The sequence below is a fragment of the Lithobates pipiens genome, unplaced genomic scaffold, assembly GCF_037356315.1.
Source record: "Lithobates pipiens isolate NorthernLeopardFrog02 unplaced genomic scaffold, aLitPip1_a1.2 Scaffold_22, whole genome shotgun sequence".
NCBI classification, from domain to species: domain Eukaryota; kingdom Metazoa; phylum Chordata; class Amphibia; order Anura; family Ranidae; genus Lithobates; species Lithobates pipiens.
Genome location: NW_027507784.1, coordinates 45384180 through 45401993, shown reverse-complemented (window position 1 = coordinate 45401993; position 17814 = coordinate 45384180). Strand labels below are relative to the sequence as shown.

General features: G+C 50.2%; 1 protein-coding gene across 1 annotated transcript in view; it reads right to left on the bottom strand.

The window, feature by feature from the left end:
* LOC143923719 (uncharacterized) overlaps positions 1-17814 on the bottom strand; it is a 174914-nt gene that overhangs the window by 82647 nt on the left and 74453 nt on the right. Inside the window, exon 7 of the mRNA XM_077447530.1 lies at positions 4446-4775. Within this exon, the coding sequence (XP_077303656.1) occupies positions 4446-4775 (330 nt within the window). The remainder of the gene's footprint in view (positions 1-4445; positions 4776-17814) is intronic.

Sequence of the window (17814 nt, the reverse complement as noted above, 5' to 3'; positions counted from 1 at the left end):
TGCAACAAGGCCAAGCTTAGGGAGATATCAATATATCTCTATCAATTGACCAAGATAACTACCTTTGGCAAGTAAATATGTGAGGAGCCCCCTGACTAAACCTCAGGGCACTACAACTGTATATATTTTTTTTACTCCCACTTGCCCAAAGCTTGAGACATTGTCCACTCCAACTGTTGCTGGGACAATTTTCTATTGCCACTGGCCACAGTCCGATCATCCTAAAGTTTGAAGGACAGTAAATTGGTACTTTGTTTAGAAAGTTTAGAGACACTTGGCTTAAAATGACCATTTCACCACAAGAAAATCATTACAGTATCTTTGTATAATGAATCTCTTGTAGATTGTCTTTCTTTATTAAAGGGGAGGGCCAGCCAGGAATTTTTTTTTTTTTAAAGTCAGCAGCTACAAACACTGTAGCTGCTGACTTTTAATAAGGGCACTTACCTGTCCTGGGTGCCTGCCATGTCGTTTACCCCGAGGCCGACCATCCCTCGGCTCTCGAGTCCCAGGGCCACCATTCCAACTAAGGGAAACAGGCAGTGGAGCCTTTGCGGCTTCAATGCCCATTTCCTACTGCGTATGTGCAAATTGCGCAGCCCTTTGTGAATGGGAGCTCGCTGTGTTCTGGGACACACACAGTTGCCAGAATACACCGCGCTCCATTCACTAGAAGAAGACGTGAGGAGGAGAAGACTGAAGATCACTGCGGAATAGGAAGAGGCAGATTAGAATGATCTGCCTAGCAACAGGCATTTCTGATAAGTTAAAAAAAAATTAAAAATTTGTCCTCCAATTTTTAGGAACATTTTTAGGCTTTTTTTTTTTTTTTTGAGCAGCCCTCCACCAATAAAAAAAAGATTGAGTCTCAGTTCACACTAAGGCCGCGTACACACGGGCGGATTGTCTGTCCAACTTAGTCCGCTGAAACACATTTGAGCGGACAGTCCGCTCGTGTGTGGGCTTCAGCGGACTTTTTCAGCGGACAGTCTGGCTAACTAAGTCTTTCGGAATGTTGGAAAGACTGTCCGCTGAACTCGCATTTGGGCGGACAATCCGCGGACAATCCGCCCGTGTGTGTCCCAGTCCGCCCAACTTTTGAAATAAGCAGACTTTTCCCGCCCGGAGAAAAGTCCGCTCATTTCGAGCGGGTATCCAGGTAGGCGGGGCCCACGACGGCCACTTATATAGTGACAATGGGGCGGTGTCACATGGTATATGTCACATGGGTTGGTCACATGGGTTGATGTCACATGGGGACTATGACATCGTAAGGGGGCGGGGTCACCATGTGACACCAACCCATGTGACATATACCATGTGACACCGCCCCATTGTCACTATATAAGTGGCCGCGCAGCGCGGCTCTGGCATTCCGGCCGGAGAGATCGTCGAGGCAACATCTCCTGGAGAAGAAGAAGAAGAAGAAGAAGAAGAAGAACGGAAGGCGGCGGCGACAGCGACAGCGGCGACAGAAGACCAGGCCACCGCCTCTAAAAGAGCTATAAGAAGGCGCAGTGGCCCGGCAGAAGAACCGAAGAGGGGGACAAGACCCCCGAAGTCGGAAGAAGAGGCCGGCGGCGGGGAGGAAGAAAGCCGGACTCCTCCGCTAGCAAAAGAGCTACAAGAAGATAGCGGAGGAGTCTGGCGAGAAGACCCCCGAAGACGGAAGACCCCCGGAGCTGTGCAATAAAATATTTTATCTCGTGTGTTGTGTTTTTTTTGGTACTTTTATTTTACAGGTGAATGGGTAGGGGTACATTGTACCCCATACTCATTCACATAGGGTGGGGGGCCGGTATCCGGGGGCCCCCTTATTAAAGGCGGCTCCCAGATTCCGATAAGCTCCCCGCCCGCAGACCCCGACAACCAACGGCCAGGGTTGTCGGGAAGAGGCCCTTGTCCTCATCAACATGGGGACAAGGTGCTTTGGGGTGGGGGGGCCGCGCGGCCCCCCCCTTCCCCAAGGCACCCCCCCATGTTGAGGGCACGCGGCCTGGTACGGCTCAGGGCGGGGGGGGGGGGGCGCTCGCTCGCCCCCCTTTCCTGGCCGGCCGGGTAGCGTGCTCGAACAAGGGTCTGTTGTGGACTTTGGGGGAACCCCCACGCCGATTTTTTTTTCGGCGTTGGTGTTCCCCTTTAAGTCCATACCAGGCGGCGGGGCCCGCGACGTCTCCGTCGCGGGCCCCGCCTACCTGGAGACGCACTCGAAATGAGCGGACTTTCCTCCGCGTGTGTGGGCGAGTCCGTTCATTTCAAAAGTTGGGCGGATTGTATGGCGGACTTAGTCCGCCGTATTAGTCCGCTCAAAAAGTGCGTGTGTGGGCAAGTCCGTTCATTCAAAAGTTGAACGGACTGTCTGTCGGATTGTCTGACGAACTTAGTTGGGCAGACAATCCGCCCGTGTGTACGCGGCCTAAGGCAACAAGTCACGGTCCATTCGGTGCAATGGAACCATTCTAATTGGAGCGACTCAGGTTATTCCGAATTAGAAAAAGGTTCCTGCACTACTTGGGGGCGACTTCAGAGTGGCTTGCATTGACTTCTATTAAAGAAGTAATTTTAAAGCTGCGCTGAAGTCGGGCTGTGATACAGAAAATGTCTTACATTTAAACTTTTATTAAACAAAACAAACCTCCAATCAATTCACTTGTATGTATAATTTAGATTAAAAAAAAAAAAAAAAAAACATCTTAAATATGAAATACACAAAAACAGGTAATCAAAACTTTTGGACCAAAAAAAATGGACTAACTTTACCGTTTAGTTTTTTTTTTTAAATTCATTAAAGTGTATTTTTCCAAAAATATTGCATTTGGAAGATTTTCTAGCAGGAAATACAGGATTTTTCCTTGTATGCAACAAGTGTCAGAAAAAATTTAGTCTTAAACCTCCTACACACCTAGTTCAGTCCATTGATAAGTAGAAACATTGTATCTCTTTGCTTCTTTTCTCATTTCTCAGACTTGGCAGGCTTCCTGGAGAGACAAGTCTCCATGGAAGAATTCAGGCAACTTTCATTGACTTCTATTAGACCCCTTTCACACTGAGGCGCTTTGCAGGCGCTACAGCACTAAAAATAGAACCTGCAAAGCTCCCTGAAAGAGCCGTTGCTGTCTCTCCAATGTGATAGCCCTGAGGGCTTTCACACTGGAGTGCTGCACTGGCAGGAAGGAAAAAAGAGTCCTGCTAGCAGCATCTTTGGAGCTGTGAAGGAGTGGTGCATTCACTGCTCCTTCACCGCTCTGCCCATTGAAATCAATGGGGCAGCGCAGCTATACCGCCGGCATAGCGCTGCTGCAGCAGCGCTTTGCAGTGTTTTTCACCCTCTCTCACCCACTGGGGGGGAGTAAAAGCACCACGCTAGCGGCCGAATAGCGCAGCAAAATTGGCGGTAAAGCACCACTAAAAATAGCACGTTTTACCGCCGACGCTGCGCCTCACTGGGAAATGGGCCTTACAGAAGTTATATGCAAGTCGCGCTGAAGTTTTAAACCTGCCTTTTTTATCAGCACAATTACCGTATTTATCGGCGTATAACACGCACAGGTGTATAACACGCACATTCATTTTAAGAGGGAAGTTTCAGGAAAAAAATTGAAATTTTGTATTGGCGTATAACATGCACAGGCTATTTGCACCTGATTTTCATGATGAAAAAGTGAGTGTTATACGCCAATAAATACAGTAATTTAAAAATGCCCAAAATCAGCCGACATATCGATCGACCTCTACTCGTGGGGGAGTAGGTATTCAACCCACCTCACCATTCAAATGCATGCCTGCTGTGACTGGTGAGTGGGGAAGCAGTGGTATTTCAAGGAACACGCTCTCTAAAAGTTCATTATAGTGCCTCTTCCTTTACTGGGCAGCTTTTTTGTGTGTGCTGTAAGTGACCCTGTGGTGACAGGGTCACATTAATGCCCCATACACACGGTTGGACATTCCGACCACAAAATCTGTCAGATTTTTTCCGACGTATTTTGGCTGAAACTAGTCTTGCATACACACGGTCGCACAAAGTTGTTGGAAAATCAGATAGTTCGGAACGAGGTGACGTTCGTAACGTACGACGGGACTACGTAGAGGCCAGTAGCCAATAGCTTACATCTGCAATTTTTTCCTGAGAATGCGTGGCACTTTGTGCGTCGGAATTCTCTACACACGATCGGAAAAAGTCAGATCGGATTTTGTTTTCGGGAAAATTTTAGATCTAGCTCTCAAAGTTTTACTTTTGGAAATCTCAGACGGAAAATATAGAGCCCACACACGATCGGATTTTCCGACAACATAATCCGACTTTTTCTGTCGGAATTTCTGACCGTGTATGGGGCATAAGTTTTATTAAGGCAAAATTGTTTTATAATGACCCAAATGTTACTTCTGCATGGTGTTTCTTTACAAATACAACAAGGTTTCTATAAAAATATGTTGGTTTTTCTCACCTTTGACTTGTATTGGGCCTGTACTTTTCTTTATGGGAACCCGTGCACCTCGAAATTGTACTCTGAACTCGTATTCTGGTCCATCATCTGCCATCTGGACAGGTTGCAATTCTAGGGTTGCTATGTAGGTGTTTTGGTCATCAGATGTTTTGTCTCTTTCTACAGGTAAGTTGTTATATGTATTTACTGGATTATTTTTTATCATTTGATACCCTTCCATTCTGTGTAAACTCTCCACATAATTTTTGATTCTGCACTTCAGGGTGGCAGGTTCTCCTTCCATCAGTTCTGGTACCATTATTTCTACAATTTCTGGATCAGGCAGCTTTGCTGTAGAAGTTCATACTCAATGTCAGTGTATGGAATAACACACAACAAAAATACACTGCAACATTCAAACAATATAAATTCATTTAAGAATTGAAAATCTTCACATGCATTTATATGATCAGTACCACCTACATATTATGGTTCATGGTATGGTTGTGCCTATAAAAAATGACTATACAAAAATCTTTTTTTTTATGATGTAAATACTGGGTTGGAATATAAGGTGAAGAAATCTGCAATCATCTATTAGACGGAAAAAAAAGTGTATATCCCCTCTAAAAAGGGAGGCCCGCAGTGGATGGACTGAAAGGGAAGTAAGGAAGGGCCGGGCATGACAGGGTTGGATAAGGTCTAAGGGGTTAAGGTGCAGAGAGAGAGGCTGTGGGGGAGGAGCAAGTGGAAAATGTTAATGGAAGGGGAGGAGCGCTTTAAAAGGAGGAAGGGGCGGAGCAACGGGCAGTGCGAAGGAAGGGACAGAGAGAGGAGGCAGTTTTACACCACTGCTCCTCTGTGATGGCGGACCTTGCAACACTCCTGGCGGGGCTGAGGCGACGGACGGACGGAGGAACGAGGGCCGGTCTGGCTGAAGGAGCATCTCGGGTGGCTGGCGGTTGCGGTGGGACCGGACTACAGGAGGGGTGAGAGCCTGCAGCGCACGCGGAGGTCGCGGCCTTCGGCGCACTTTTTACCTGGGCCTGCTACTCGGCCACCTCGTTTAGTGCGGAGCCCTGGGGAAGACCGATCGCTCCCCCCGGCGAGGGGGACTCGGGTGGACTTAGCGGGCCTCGGGCGGTCATCACGCCGCCGGCCTGTGTCGGGGGGTGGGGCGGCATGCCACGAGGCGGGGGAGCTTCTTTGTAGAATGAGGGTGGGGGAGGGGGGGACTCTGCAGCAGGGCCCAGTTCTGCAGGAGGGATGGCTGCTCGGGCTGGCTCTACCAGGGATCAGGCGGCCAGGGGCAGGGGGACAGCACTTCAGCCTGGTCAGGAGCGGGGACCACCTGCAGGCTGCTCCACACAGAAGGCCAGCAGGGGAGCCCGGGTGTCTGCTTCCCCAGGGGCTGACAGGTCTGGTCCGCATCGCCAGTCTGCAGGGGAGGTCTTGGCCGGAGGGGTGGCGGCACCAATGCGGGTTGTGGCATCGGCCTCCGTGGTCTCTTCCCCCGGGGGGCTTACACCCCCCGCCTACCTGGGGACAGGAGGATTGGTCCGAAGAAGAGATTCCGGAAGAGGAGGTACCGGATCCAGCAGGGGATGTCACCAGTCCGGCTGTGGGGGGGGTTCCTGGACAGCCAGGTGAGTCACAAGATGCTTTCTTATTGTCTGCGGCATTGCGGGGTCTGTTGGGGGTGGTACGGGCAGGCACGGGGAGGCCAGTGGTGCATGTTGGGCGGGCCTCAGCGTGGGGGGGGTTCAGGCGGCGGGACTGGGCAGCGAGGGTGCTGAATCTGCCGCACGGATGCAGGATTTGCTGGATGGGCTGCGGGCCGTGGTGGGGCGGTTTGACTGGGGGCTGGCGCGGCCGCCGCCGGTGGCCCCGTGGGGGGCTCCCCTGGCCGGGGTGCTTGGGGGGTTCCTGGGGGCATAGGGGGTGCGACGCCATTGGCACCTTCTGTGCCGACTCCAGTGGGGGAGGGGCGGTGGGGGCTCCAGTAGTGGACGCGAAAATATTGGAATATAGAATAAAGCGAAAAAACGGCAGCGGCTGTACGGTCGGATATCGATCGGGTCGCCGACGCGGCATGGTGGGTGGTGTACGGGTGTTTCGTGGGGCCGCTGGGGGCCCCCTGGACGCAGGAGGTGCGGGTAGGGCTCAGGAAAGGGGAGTAAGGGGAGGCTTTCTCGCTTCTCCCATTTGGTGAAGTTTAGATTGGACGGGGTCGGGCCCGATGATTCCCCGCAGGAGGATGAGGACAAGCGGTGGTTTGCTACCGCGCAATTTACTAATTGGTTACGGGCATTTGCCATTCTGGCGAGCGTCGTTTGGGAGTGGAGCCCCGAGCATTGCTTGGCGCTGTTCTGCCCTATGGCTGCGATCGGGACGGCCCATAGGGTGTATGGGGGGGTGGTGGCCCCGGTATGATGGGCAATTCCGGCGGCGCATAGCAGTGCGGCCGGAGTTGCGCTGGGACCGCTGGGACATCAGCTTCGGGATGAGGCTTCTGTCGTAGGCTGGACAGCCGGCCGGAACGGAATGGGGGGTCTGGGGGCGGTTCGACGAGGGAGCATGCCAGTTCGGGGGGCGTGCGGGTTCCGGCGTGAGTGTTCCGGCTGCGGTGGTGCAAACATGCTGTCTCGGTGCTTCCGGATAGGGGATCGAGTCGGGGATGCTGCTCAAAAACGGGAGGACGCCGGTGCTACGGGCGTGGATGCTTCCTTTTCTACGTGGGTGGCTTCGGGATTACCTGTCGCTGCCAGCGGTGCCGCTGGTGGCGAAGAAGTTGAAGTCGGCATTGCAGCATCCGGGGGTGGTTGCTGACAGGCTACAAAGGGGGGTTGCGGACGCGGGGGGCAGTTTGGGGAAGGCCTTGGCCCGACTTGGTGGTTTTCCCATTGGGGGTGGTCCCCGAGCCGCAAGTGGGGAAGTTTTGACTCATCCATCACCTGTCGTTTCCGAAAAGGGGGCTCAGTAATCGGTTTTATTGACCCGGCGGTGTGCACGGTGTCCTACACGGCGTTCGGCGCGGCAGTCCGGTAGGTGCGGCGGTATGGTCAAGGGGCGCTGATGGCCAAGGCCGATGTGGAATCGGCGTTCCGGCTGCTCCCTGTTCCTCATGGGAGCTTTTGGCTGTTGGGGTGCCACTGGCGCGGAAATAAGGTTCAGTTGCGGATGTTGCAGTCAATCCTGGGTAAGCTGCGCTTCGCTGGTAGGATCATTCCCATGGGATGAATTTTCCGCGGGCGGCTGTCGGCGGCTACGGTGGGGGTCAGCGTTCTGACGCACTTTGTGCGCCTGGTGTAGGGGCCATAGGGAGGACTTGCGGGTTTGGCATGAGTTCTTGGCTTCCTACAATGGTAGGACAATTGGATGGCGGGCCCGGTTAGCAACTTTGACATGGCCTTGGCCACAGATGGGGCGGGTTCTACCGGGTACGGGGCATTTTTCAGGGGCAAGTGGAGCACGGGGCCTTGGCCGGAGACATGGGAGACAGTGGGTTTCCTGGGGAATCTGGTTCTGTGGACACTATTTCCGGTGGTGTTAGCGTTGGAGCTGTGGGGGGAGGAGTGTAGGGGTTTGAAGTTGCGCATTAATTACGACGACATGGGTGTTGGGCAGGTGGTTAACCGCATGTCAGTTACTTCCCCTCCGGTTACACGGCTGATGCGGCAGTTCGTTTTTCGTTGTTTACAGTTGCATGTTTTTCTTTTCTGTACACATCTCGGGCGTGGCAATTGAGCTGGCTGACTCCCTGTCTCATTTTCAGTGGGAAAGATTCAGGGAGCTTGCTCCAGGCGCAGAAGCGGGAGGGGTCCCTTGCCCGGGGTGGATTAGGTGGCTGCGGGATGGCTCAGGCAGTTGGTGAGCGCGTCCACGTGGGCGGCCTTCTTCATGGTTGGGGCCAAATGGTTGGGTCTGGTTCGGGGGCAGGGGTCGGTGATCGGGGACGCGGTAGGCGGCTGTTTGTGCTCTACTTTCTGGCCAGAAATGGGGAGCAAGGGGTGTCGGTTTCCTCGAGTGGCCGGAAACTGGCGTGTTTGACGTTCTTGTTTAGCTTGTTGTGGGTGGATGATAATAAAAAAAATAATAATAATAAAAAAAAAAAATAAGATTTCTGGGTGCGACGGGTGTGGAAAGGTTATCGCGAGCAGGACAGGACGAGGGATGCGCGGAGGCCGGTCACGTTCACGAACCTGCCGGCAATCTGTTATCGGCTGGGGTTTGTTTGCTCTTCAGGTTACGAGGCGCGGCTGTTCACAGCAGCGTTTTCTTTGGCTTTTATGGGGCGTTTCGGATCGGGGAATTGGTGAGCCCGACCGAGAGGGTGACTGGGGGTCTGTTTGACGGCATGGTGCGTTTGGACGGGACCGGGTGGGGCTCTGGCTGCGCAGGTCCAAAACGGACCAGCAGGGGAAGGGGGTGCTGGTGTCCCGGTTTGTGTTACCTGGTTCCAGGGTTTGCCCCGTGGCAGCGGTTCGGGACTTTTGAGAAGTGTGACGGGGGGGGGGGGCCTTTCCTGCGGTATGAGGAAGGGTCCTTTTTGTTCAGGTACCCATTAGTTTCGGTGTTCCGGAAGTGTTTGCGGGAGGTGGGTTTGGATAGCAGAGGCTTTGCGTCGCACTCCTACCGCATCGGGCGGTCACTGAGGCTGCCCGGTGTGGGCTGGACGAGATGGCAGTTCGCCGGATTGGGAGATGGGAATCTTGGTGGTTTCGTACGTATGTTAGGCCTCAGTTGGCGGTGGTTTGAGTGGGTTTCTATTAAAAAAATAAATAAAAAAAAATGAAATGAAAAAAAAAATAAAATAAATAAATAAAAAATAAGTGGACACACATGCACAACGCAAGTGGAAGTTATTTACATATGTGCAGGGTGGTGTGGCTGTTTTCCTGTTAAGGTGGGTGCAATGGTGGTAGTTGACGGCTGGTTTTATGCTGTTGGTTTTCTTTTCAGATGGAGGTACGGCTCGCCTTGTCTGGATCGTGGGGCACTCCTACGTGTGTTTGGGGGCTAGGAGAGGAGACCAACGACCTGGGGGCAGGCAAATCGGGGTTTCTCGGAGTGAGGCTTGCTTGCGAGGGTTGGGGATCCCGGGGGTGAAGTGGGAACGTTTGTTCGGGGAGGTTGAGCGTCATGTGTTGCGGGTACAGTGGTGGGCTGATCAGACATTGTAGCCAGGACGGTATGGCGCTGGGCTCGTTTGGTCAGGGGCATCAATTGGACCCGTATTAGGGTACACAAGGTGGTGGAGTGGTTTGTGGCCCGGCATAGCGGGTTCGTGGTTCGGCACCGGGAGCTGCCATGCAATGGGGTATGTGCGTTGGACGGAATGGGGTGCACTTAGCCGAGGTAGGGATTGATGGGTGGTCCTTGGGATTGCAAGCCGGTATTCTAAGGCCTTGCGGGTGTGGGGTGGCCCTTAAGGGTAAGGGAGTCACCCTTTCGGGCTGTGGCGGTGTTTGTCTGGTGGTCTTTGACGGTTGGCGGTAAATCAGAGGTCATCTGATAAGGGGTGGGGGGCCCATTGCTATTATGGGTCCCTCCGGTGTATTCCTGAACGTTGGATGGAATACCTTTATGGTTATCACTGTCGGAAGTTGTCTCCGAGCGGTCACAGCTGGAGGCCTGGTTAAGTGGAAGTGGGTACCGCAGTGAGTTGGTTGTTTGGTAAAGTTATGGGTCACCGTCAGAGATCACCAGACCGGGCATGTTATTTATATGCTATTCGTTATACCTGATGTTGGTTATGGTTATACATATATATTTGGCTATTTATATATTGAGATATATATTTTGATTGGAGTGTTTGAGTAATGGTAATAAAGGCTGTTATGGCCATTTTACTCCAAAGCAAGGTGTGGTCTCATCATTCATGGTTGTGGTAAAAGGGGTGGGGGTTGGAGTGGAATGGGTAACAGGTAAAAGAGGGACCTTTAGACTACCCTGGTCAAGGGAGGCCCGCAGTGGATGGACTGAAAGGGAAGTAAGGAAGGGCCGGGCATGACAGGGTTGGATAAGGTCTAAGGGGTTAAGGTGCAGAGAGAGAGGCTGTGGGGAGGAGCAAGTGGAAAATGTTAATGGAAGGGGAGGAGCGCTTTAAAAGGAGGAAGGGGCGGAGCAACGGGCAGTGCGAAGGAAGGGACAGAGAGAGGAGGCAGTTTTCCCACCCTCCCTCCCTATTGTTAGGTTGCTGGGGTATTTTGGTTGTTGTTTGTGTTCTATTTCAGGTGGCAAGGATCGGATGTCATGACAGCGGTGCAGATGGAACTGGATGTTGGCGGTGTTTGTCTGGTGGTCTTTGACGGTTGGCGGTAAATCAGAGGTCATCTGATAAGGGGTGGGGGGCCCATTGCTATTATGGGTCCCTCCGGTGTATTCCTAAACGTTGGATGGAATACCTTTATGGTTATCACTGTCGGAAGTTGTCTCCGAGCGGTCACAGCTGGAGGCCTGGTTAAGTGGAAGTGGGTACCGCAGTGAGTTGGTTGTTTGGTAAAGTTATGGGTCACCGTCAGAGATCACCAGACCGGGCATGTTATTTATATGCTATTCGTTATACCTGATGTTGGTTATGGTTATACATATATATTTGGCTATTTATATATTGAGATATATATTTTGATTGGAGTGTTTGAGTAATGGTAATAAAGGCTGTTATGGCCATTTTACTCCAAAGCAAGGTGTGGTCTCATCATTCATGGTTGTGGTAAAAGGGGTGGGGGTTGGAGTGGAATGGGTAACAGGTAAAAGAGGGACCTTTAGACTACCCTGGTCATGAGAAAACCTGTTGAACTTTCATACACTATTAGGGCTCATTCTTACTTTCTGCAGCAACCTACAATTTTCCCACACTGGATAATTGCAGGTCAACACTAGGGCACATACAGTATCTCACAAAAGTGAGTACACCCCTCACATTTTTGTAAATATCTTCTATCTTTTCATGTGTCAACACTGAAGAAATGACACTTTGCTACCATGTAAAGTATTGAGTGTACAGCTTGTATAACTGGAAATTTTCTGCCCCATCAAAATAATTCAACACAGCCATTAATGTCTAAACCACTGGCAACAAAAGTGAGTACACCCCTAAGTGAAAATGTCCAAATTGGTCCCAATTAGCCATTTTCCCTCCCCGGTGTCATGTGACTTGTTAGTGTTACAAGGGCTGAGGTGTGAATGGGGAGCAGGTGTGTTAAATTTGGTGTTAACGCTCTCACTCTCTCATACTGGTCACTGAAAGTTCAACATGGCAAAGAACTCTCTGAGGATCTGAAAAAAAGAATTGTTCCTCTACATAAAGATGGCCTAGGCTATAAGAAGATTACCAAGCTCCTGAAACTGAGCTTCAGCCCAGTGGCCAAGACCATACAGCCGTTTAACAGGACAGGTTCCACTCAGAACAGGCCTCACCATGGTCCACCAAAGAAGTTGAGCGCACATATCCAGCGGTTGTCTTTGGGAAATAGATGTATGAGTGTTGCCAGCATTGCTGCAGAGGTTGAAGGGGTGGGGGGGTCAGCCTGTCAGTGCTCAGACCATACGCCGCAAACTGCATCAAATTGGTCTGTATGGATGTCATCCCAGAAGGAAGCCTCTTCTAAAGATGATGCACAAAAAAGCCCACAAACAGTTTGCTGAAGACAAGCAGACTAAGGACATGGATTACTGGAACCATGTGGTCTGATGTGACCAAGATAAACTTATTTGGTTGAGATGGTGTCAAGCGTGTGTGGCGGCAACCAGGTGAGGAGTACAAAGACAAGTGTGTCTTGCCTACAGTCAAGCATGGTGGTGGGAGTGTCATGGTCTGGGGCTGCATGAGTGCTGCCGGCACTGGGGAGCTACAGATCATTGAGGGAACCATGAATGCCAACATGTACTGTGACATACTGAAGCAGAGCATGATCCCCCTCCCTTCGGAGACTGGGCCGCAGGGCAGTATTCCAACATAACCACCCCAAACACACCTCCAAGATGACCACAGCCTTGCTAAAGGTTTCTCTTGTTGTTCATCAATTCATGTTCTTGTGCAACCTGTGTTTCTTATGCAGGTGGCGTTTTTCTTGCAGCCTTGGTTCTTATGCTGCTTAAGTTTTTATCAGCTAGCCTTCACAGCTTACATTCTTGTCACAGGTTTCTCAGTCTGCTCACATTCTCAAGTTATGTTCCTGACCCAGTTGTGTGTCATTTCCACACTACCTTTAATTTCCTAGTCGCGTCCAGCCAGGAGTTGCACAATGGTATGGAGCGATTGGTAAGTCCCTCTATTGCAGCTCCAGCAGCTTCTACTGGCTCAGGGGCTTAAGTGGATCCCAGAACCCTCTTGGGGCCTAAACTGGTATCAGTAGGCCCAGGTCTCGGATGCAGGTGTTGGTGTCACACCTTCTCTTCAGTTCCAGTTTTGGCATGGATTGGGTTTCCATTTGGCTGACGCAGCAGCCTTGATCATTAGGTTTTATTTTGAATGCCAGAAAGGATCATGACACTGCTTGGCATGTTTTCCAGGCATTCCGGTCTAGGTTTCCTAGTCCTCATGGTTAACATCCAGTTCCTATTTGCTTTTCTGTTTTTTGCCTCTTCCAGCTCGTATTGGCCCACAGCACTTTCGGGGCGTATCGAGCTGAGTCTCAGCATTTCATGTTGTTGGATGACCCGTCAGGTTTTCTTTTTTTTGCACTTTCTTTTTAAGCCGTCCTCATGGATCCAGTAGAGCAGACCTCCTGCTGTACTCAGCAGACTTTCCTTTGTAGGTCATATTTTTTGTGACATATCTGACATGCTCTCAGCTCTCCTTTTGCGTTGGTTACTAGCTTGGTGCTCAAGGCAGTGCTATAGCTGGCATTTTGTGGTTCCTGAGGCCAGGGAAGTCGCGCTTCTGGCCCAGGGTCTCGCTTACTTTTGGCTAATCAACTGCTTTTGGCACCCTGGCCTTTTCTGTTATATCTGCATGCTCGCAAGACGCAGCAATCAGGGGGCGACACTGTTATCAGGTTCTTGGAGCCTGGCAAGGCATGGTGCCTGGTGTTGGTTTTATACCAGCTCGTTAGTGCTACATTTGTCAAACCCTGGGATGGTCCTCTGTTGCCTTTTCCTAGCACTCGCCTCTCTGCAGCTAAATGCATACTCCATTGCCACCCCCTTTTTTTGGCCAAACGGGGTCTGAACCCTAAAGCATACTTTGGCTATTCATTTAGGATAGGAGTGGCTTCATATTGGAAGTTTATGTAAGGAACATCTTTCTCTATATAGAGTGCCTTGAAAAAGTATTCATACCGCTTGAAATTTTCAACATTTTATCATGTTACAACCAAAAACATAAATGTATTTTATTGTGATTTTATGTGATAGACCAACACAAAGTGGCACATAATTGTGAAGGAAAATGATAAATGATTCAAGTCTTTTTGGGGATGTCTCTACCAGCTTTACACATCTAGAGAGAGAAATCTTTTCCTATTCTTCTTTTCTAAATAGCTCAAGCTGGAGAGCGTCTGTGAACAGCAATTTTCAAGTCTTGCCAAAGATTCTCAATGGGATTTAGGTCTGAACTTTGACTGGGCCAATCTACACATGAATATGCTTTGATCTAAACCATTCCATTGTAGCTCTGACTGCATGTTTAGGGTCGCTGTCCTGTTTGAAAGTGAACTCAGCCCCAGTCTCAAGTCTTTTGCAGACTCTAAGCCCTTGTACACACGGTTGGACATTCCGACAACAAAATCTGTATACACACAGTCAGACAAAGTTGTCGGAAAATCCGATCGTTCAGAACGTGATGACATTATTTCGTTATGAGGGGACTACATTCAGGCTAGTAGCCAATAGCTTTGGTCTAGGAATTTCATATGAGAATGCGTGGCATTTTGTCCGATCGGAATTCTCTACACATGATCGGACAAAGTCCGATCGGATCATGTTGTTGGAAAGTTTTATAGCCAAGCTCTCAAACTTGGTCCATCGAATATTCCAATGGAAACTTCTCCACAACTTTATCCCTGACCTGTCTGGTGTGTTCCTTGGCTCTCGTGATGCTGTTTGTTCACTAAGTGTCTCTAACAAATCCCTGAGGGCTTCACAGAACAGCTGTATTTATACTGAGATTAAATTACACACAGGTGTACTCTATATACTAATTGGGTGATTTCTGAAGGCAATTGGTCCCACAAGATTTTTGCTAGGGGAATCAGAGTCATGTCCCCTGTCATGTGCACTGTCATGTCCCATGTTCCATGTAATGTGCCCCGCCCCATGTAATGTCCCCTGTCATGTGCCCTGTCCCATGTAATGTCCCCTGTCATGTGCCCTGTCTCATGTAATGTGCCCTGTCCCATGTAATGTCCCCTGTCATGTCCCCTGTCCCATGTAATGTACCTTGTCCTGTAATGTGCCTTGTCCCATGTAATGTCCCCTGTCCCATGTAATGTCCCCTGTCATGTCTTTTGTCCCATGTAATGTGCCCTGTCATGTCCCATGTTAAATGTAATGTCCCCTGTCATGTAATATGCCCTGCCCCATCTAATGTGCTCTGCCCCATGTAATGTGCCATGTAATGTCCCCTGTCCCATGTAATGTCCCCTGTCCCAAGTAATGTCCCCTTTCATGTCCCTTGTCCCATGTAATGTTCTCTGTCCCATGTAATGTCCCCTGTCCGATGTAATGTCCCATGTAATGTCCCTTGTCCCATGTAATGTCCCCTGTCCCATGTAATGTCCCCGTCATGTCCCTTGTCCCATGTAATGTCCTCTGTCCCATGTAATGTCCACTATCATGTCCCCTGTCCCATGTAATGTCCCCTATCTCATGTGTCCTGTTCCATGTAATGTGCTCTGCACTATGTATTGTCCCCTGTCATGTGCCCTGTCCCATGTAATGTCCCCTGTCATGTGCCCTGTCATGTCCCCTGTCCCATGTAATGTTCCTTCTCCTGTAATGTGCCCTGTCCCATGTCATGTAATGTGCCCTGTCCCATGTAATGTCCCCTGTCATGTCTTCTGTCCCATGTAATGTCCCCTGTCATGTGCCCTGTCATGTTCCATGTTACATGTAATGTCCCCTGTCATGAAATGTGCCCTGTCCCATGTAATGTCCCCTGCCATGTGCCCTGCCCCATCTAATGTGCTCTGCCCCATGTAATGTCCCATGTAATGTCCCCTGTCCCATGTAATGTCCCCTGTCCCAAGTAATGACCCCTGTCATGTCCGTTGTCCCATGTAATGTGCTCTGCCCCATGTAATGTCCCCTGTCATGTGCCCTGCCCCATCTAATGTGCTCTGCCCCATGTAATGTGCCATGTAATGTCCCCTGTCCCAAGTAATGTCCCCTGTCATGTCCCTTGTCCCATGTAATGTTCTCTGTCCCATGTAATGTCCCCTGTCATGTGCCCTGTTCCATGTAATGTGCTCTGCCCCATGTAATGTGCCATGTAATGTCCCCTGTCCCATGTAATGTCCCTTGTCATGTCCCTTATCCCATGTAATGTTCCATGTAATCTCCCTTGTCCTATATAATGTCCCCTGTCCCATGTAATGTCCACTATCATGTCCCCTGTCTCGTGTAATCTCCCCTGTCATGTCCCTTGTCCCATGTAATGTTCCCTGTCCCATGTAATGTTCCCTGTCACGTCCCTTGTCCCATGTAATGTCCCCTGTCCCATGTAATGTCCCCTGCCATGTCCCTTGTCCCATGTAATGTCCCCTGTCTCATGTAATGTCCCATGTAGTGTCCCCTGTCATGCCCCTTGTCCCATGTAATGTTCTCTGTCCCATGTAATGTCCCCTGTTATGGCCCTTGTCCCATGTAATGTCCCATGTCTCATGTAATGTCCCTTGTCCCATGTAAGGTTCTCTGTCCTATGTAATGTCCCCTGTCCCATGTAATGTCCCATGTCTCATGTAATGTCCCATGTAATGTCCCTTGTCCCATGTAAGGTTCTCTGTCCTATGTAATGTCCCCTGTCCCATGTAATGTCCCATGTAATGTCCACTATCATGTCCCCTGTCCCATGTAAGGTCTCATGTTCCATGTAATGTCCACTATCATGTCCCCTGTCGCATGTAATATCCCCTGTCCCATGTAATGTCCACTATCATGTCCCCTGTCCCATGTAATTTCCCCTGTCTCATGTAATGTCCCCTGTCATGTCCCTTGTCCCATGTAATGTTCCCTGTCATGTCCCTTGTCCTATGTAATGTTCCCTGTCCCATGTAATGTCTCCTGTCATGTCCCCTGTCCCATGTAATGTCTCCTGTCATGTCCCCTGTCCCATGTAAAGTCCCCTGTCCCATGTAATGTCCCCTGTCCCATGTAATGTCCCCTGTCATGTTCCTTGTCCCATGTAATGTTCTCTGTCCCATGTTATGTCCCCTTTCATGTCCCATGTAACGTCCCCTGTCCCATGAAATGTCCACTATCATGTCCCCTGTCATGTCCCCTGTCCCATGTAATGTTCCCTGTCCCATGTAATGTCCCCCATCATGTCCCTTGTCCCATGTAATGTCCCCTGTCCCATGTAATGTCTCCTATCATGTCCCTTGTCCCATGTAATGTCCCCTGTCCCATGTAATGTCCCATGTAATGTCCCCTGTCTCATGTAATGTCCCATGTAATGTCCCCTGTCATGCCCCTTGTCCCATGTAATGTTCTCTGTCCCCTGTCATGTCCCCTTGTCATGTCCCTTGTCCCATGTAATGTTCCCTGTCCCATGTAATGTCTCCTATCATGTCCCTTGGCCCATGTAATGTCCTCTGCCCCATGAAATGTCCCATGTAATGTCTCCTGTCTCATGTAATGTCCCATGTAATGTCCCCTGTCATACCTCTTGTCCCAGGTAATGTTCTCTGTCCATGTAATGTCCCCTGTCATGGCCCTTGTCCCATGTAATGTCCCCTGTCCCATGTAATGTCCCATGTAATGTCCCATGTAATGTCCCATGTAATGTCCCTTGTCCCATGTAAGGTTCTCTGTCCCATGTAATGTCCCCTGCCCCATGTAATGTCCCCTGTCTCATGTAATGTCCCATGTAATGTCCACTATCATGTCCCCTGTCCCATGTAATGTTACTTTACTTTTCTTTGGCGGAGGTAGAGGTGGAAGTAAAGGTGGCCACTCTAAACTTTCACGTTTATCGCTTCCGCTGGCTTTATCTGCAGATTGTTTTTCTTTGACAGGAATATGAAGAAAAAAACATTCATTGATGTCATGTCATTGCAGTTATTAACCCCATACAGTTATCATCCCAAACTAAACCCAAATTACACTCCGCGGCCACTTTATTAGGTAGACCTTGCTGGTGGTACCCCTTTGGTTGGACCTGAGGGCTTTCACACTGGAGTACTGCGCTGGCAGGAAGGAAAAAAGAGTCCTGCTAGCAGCATCTTTG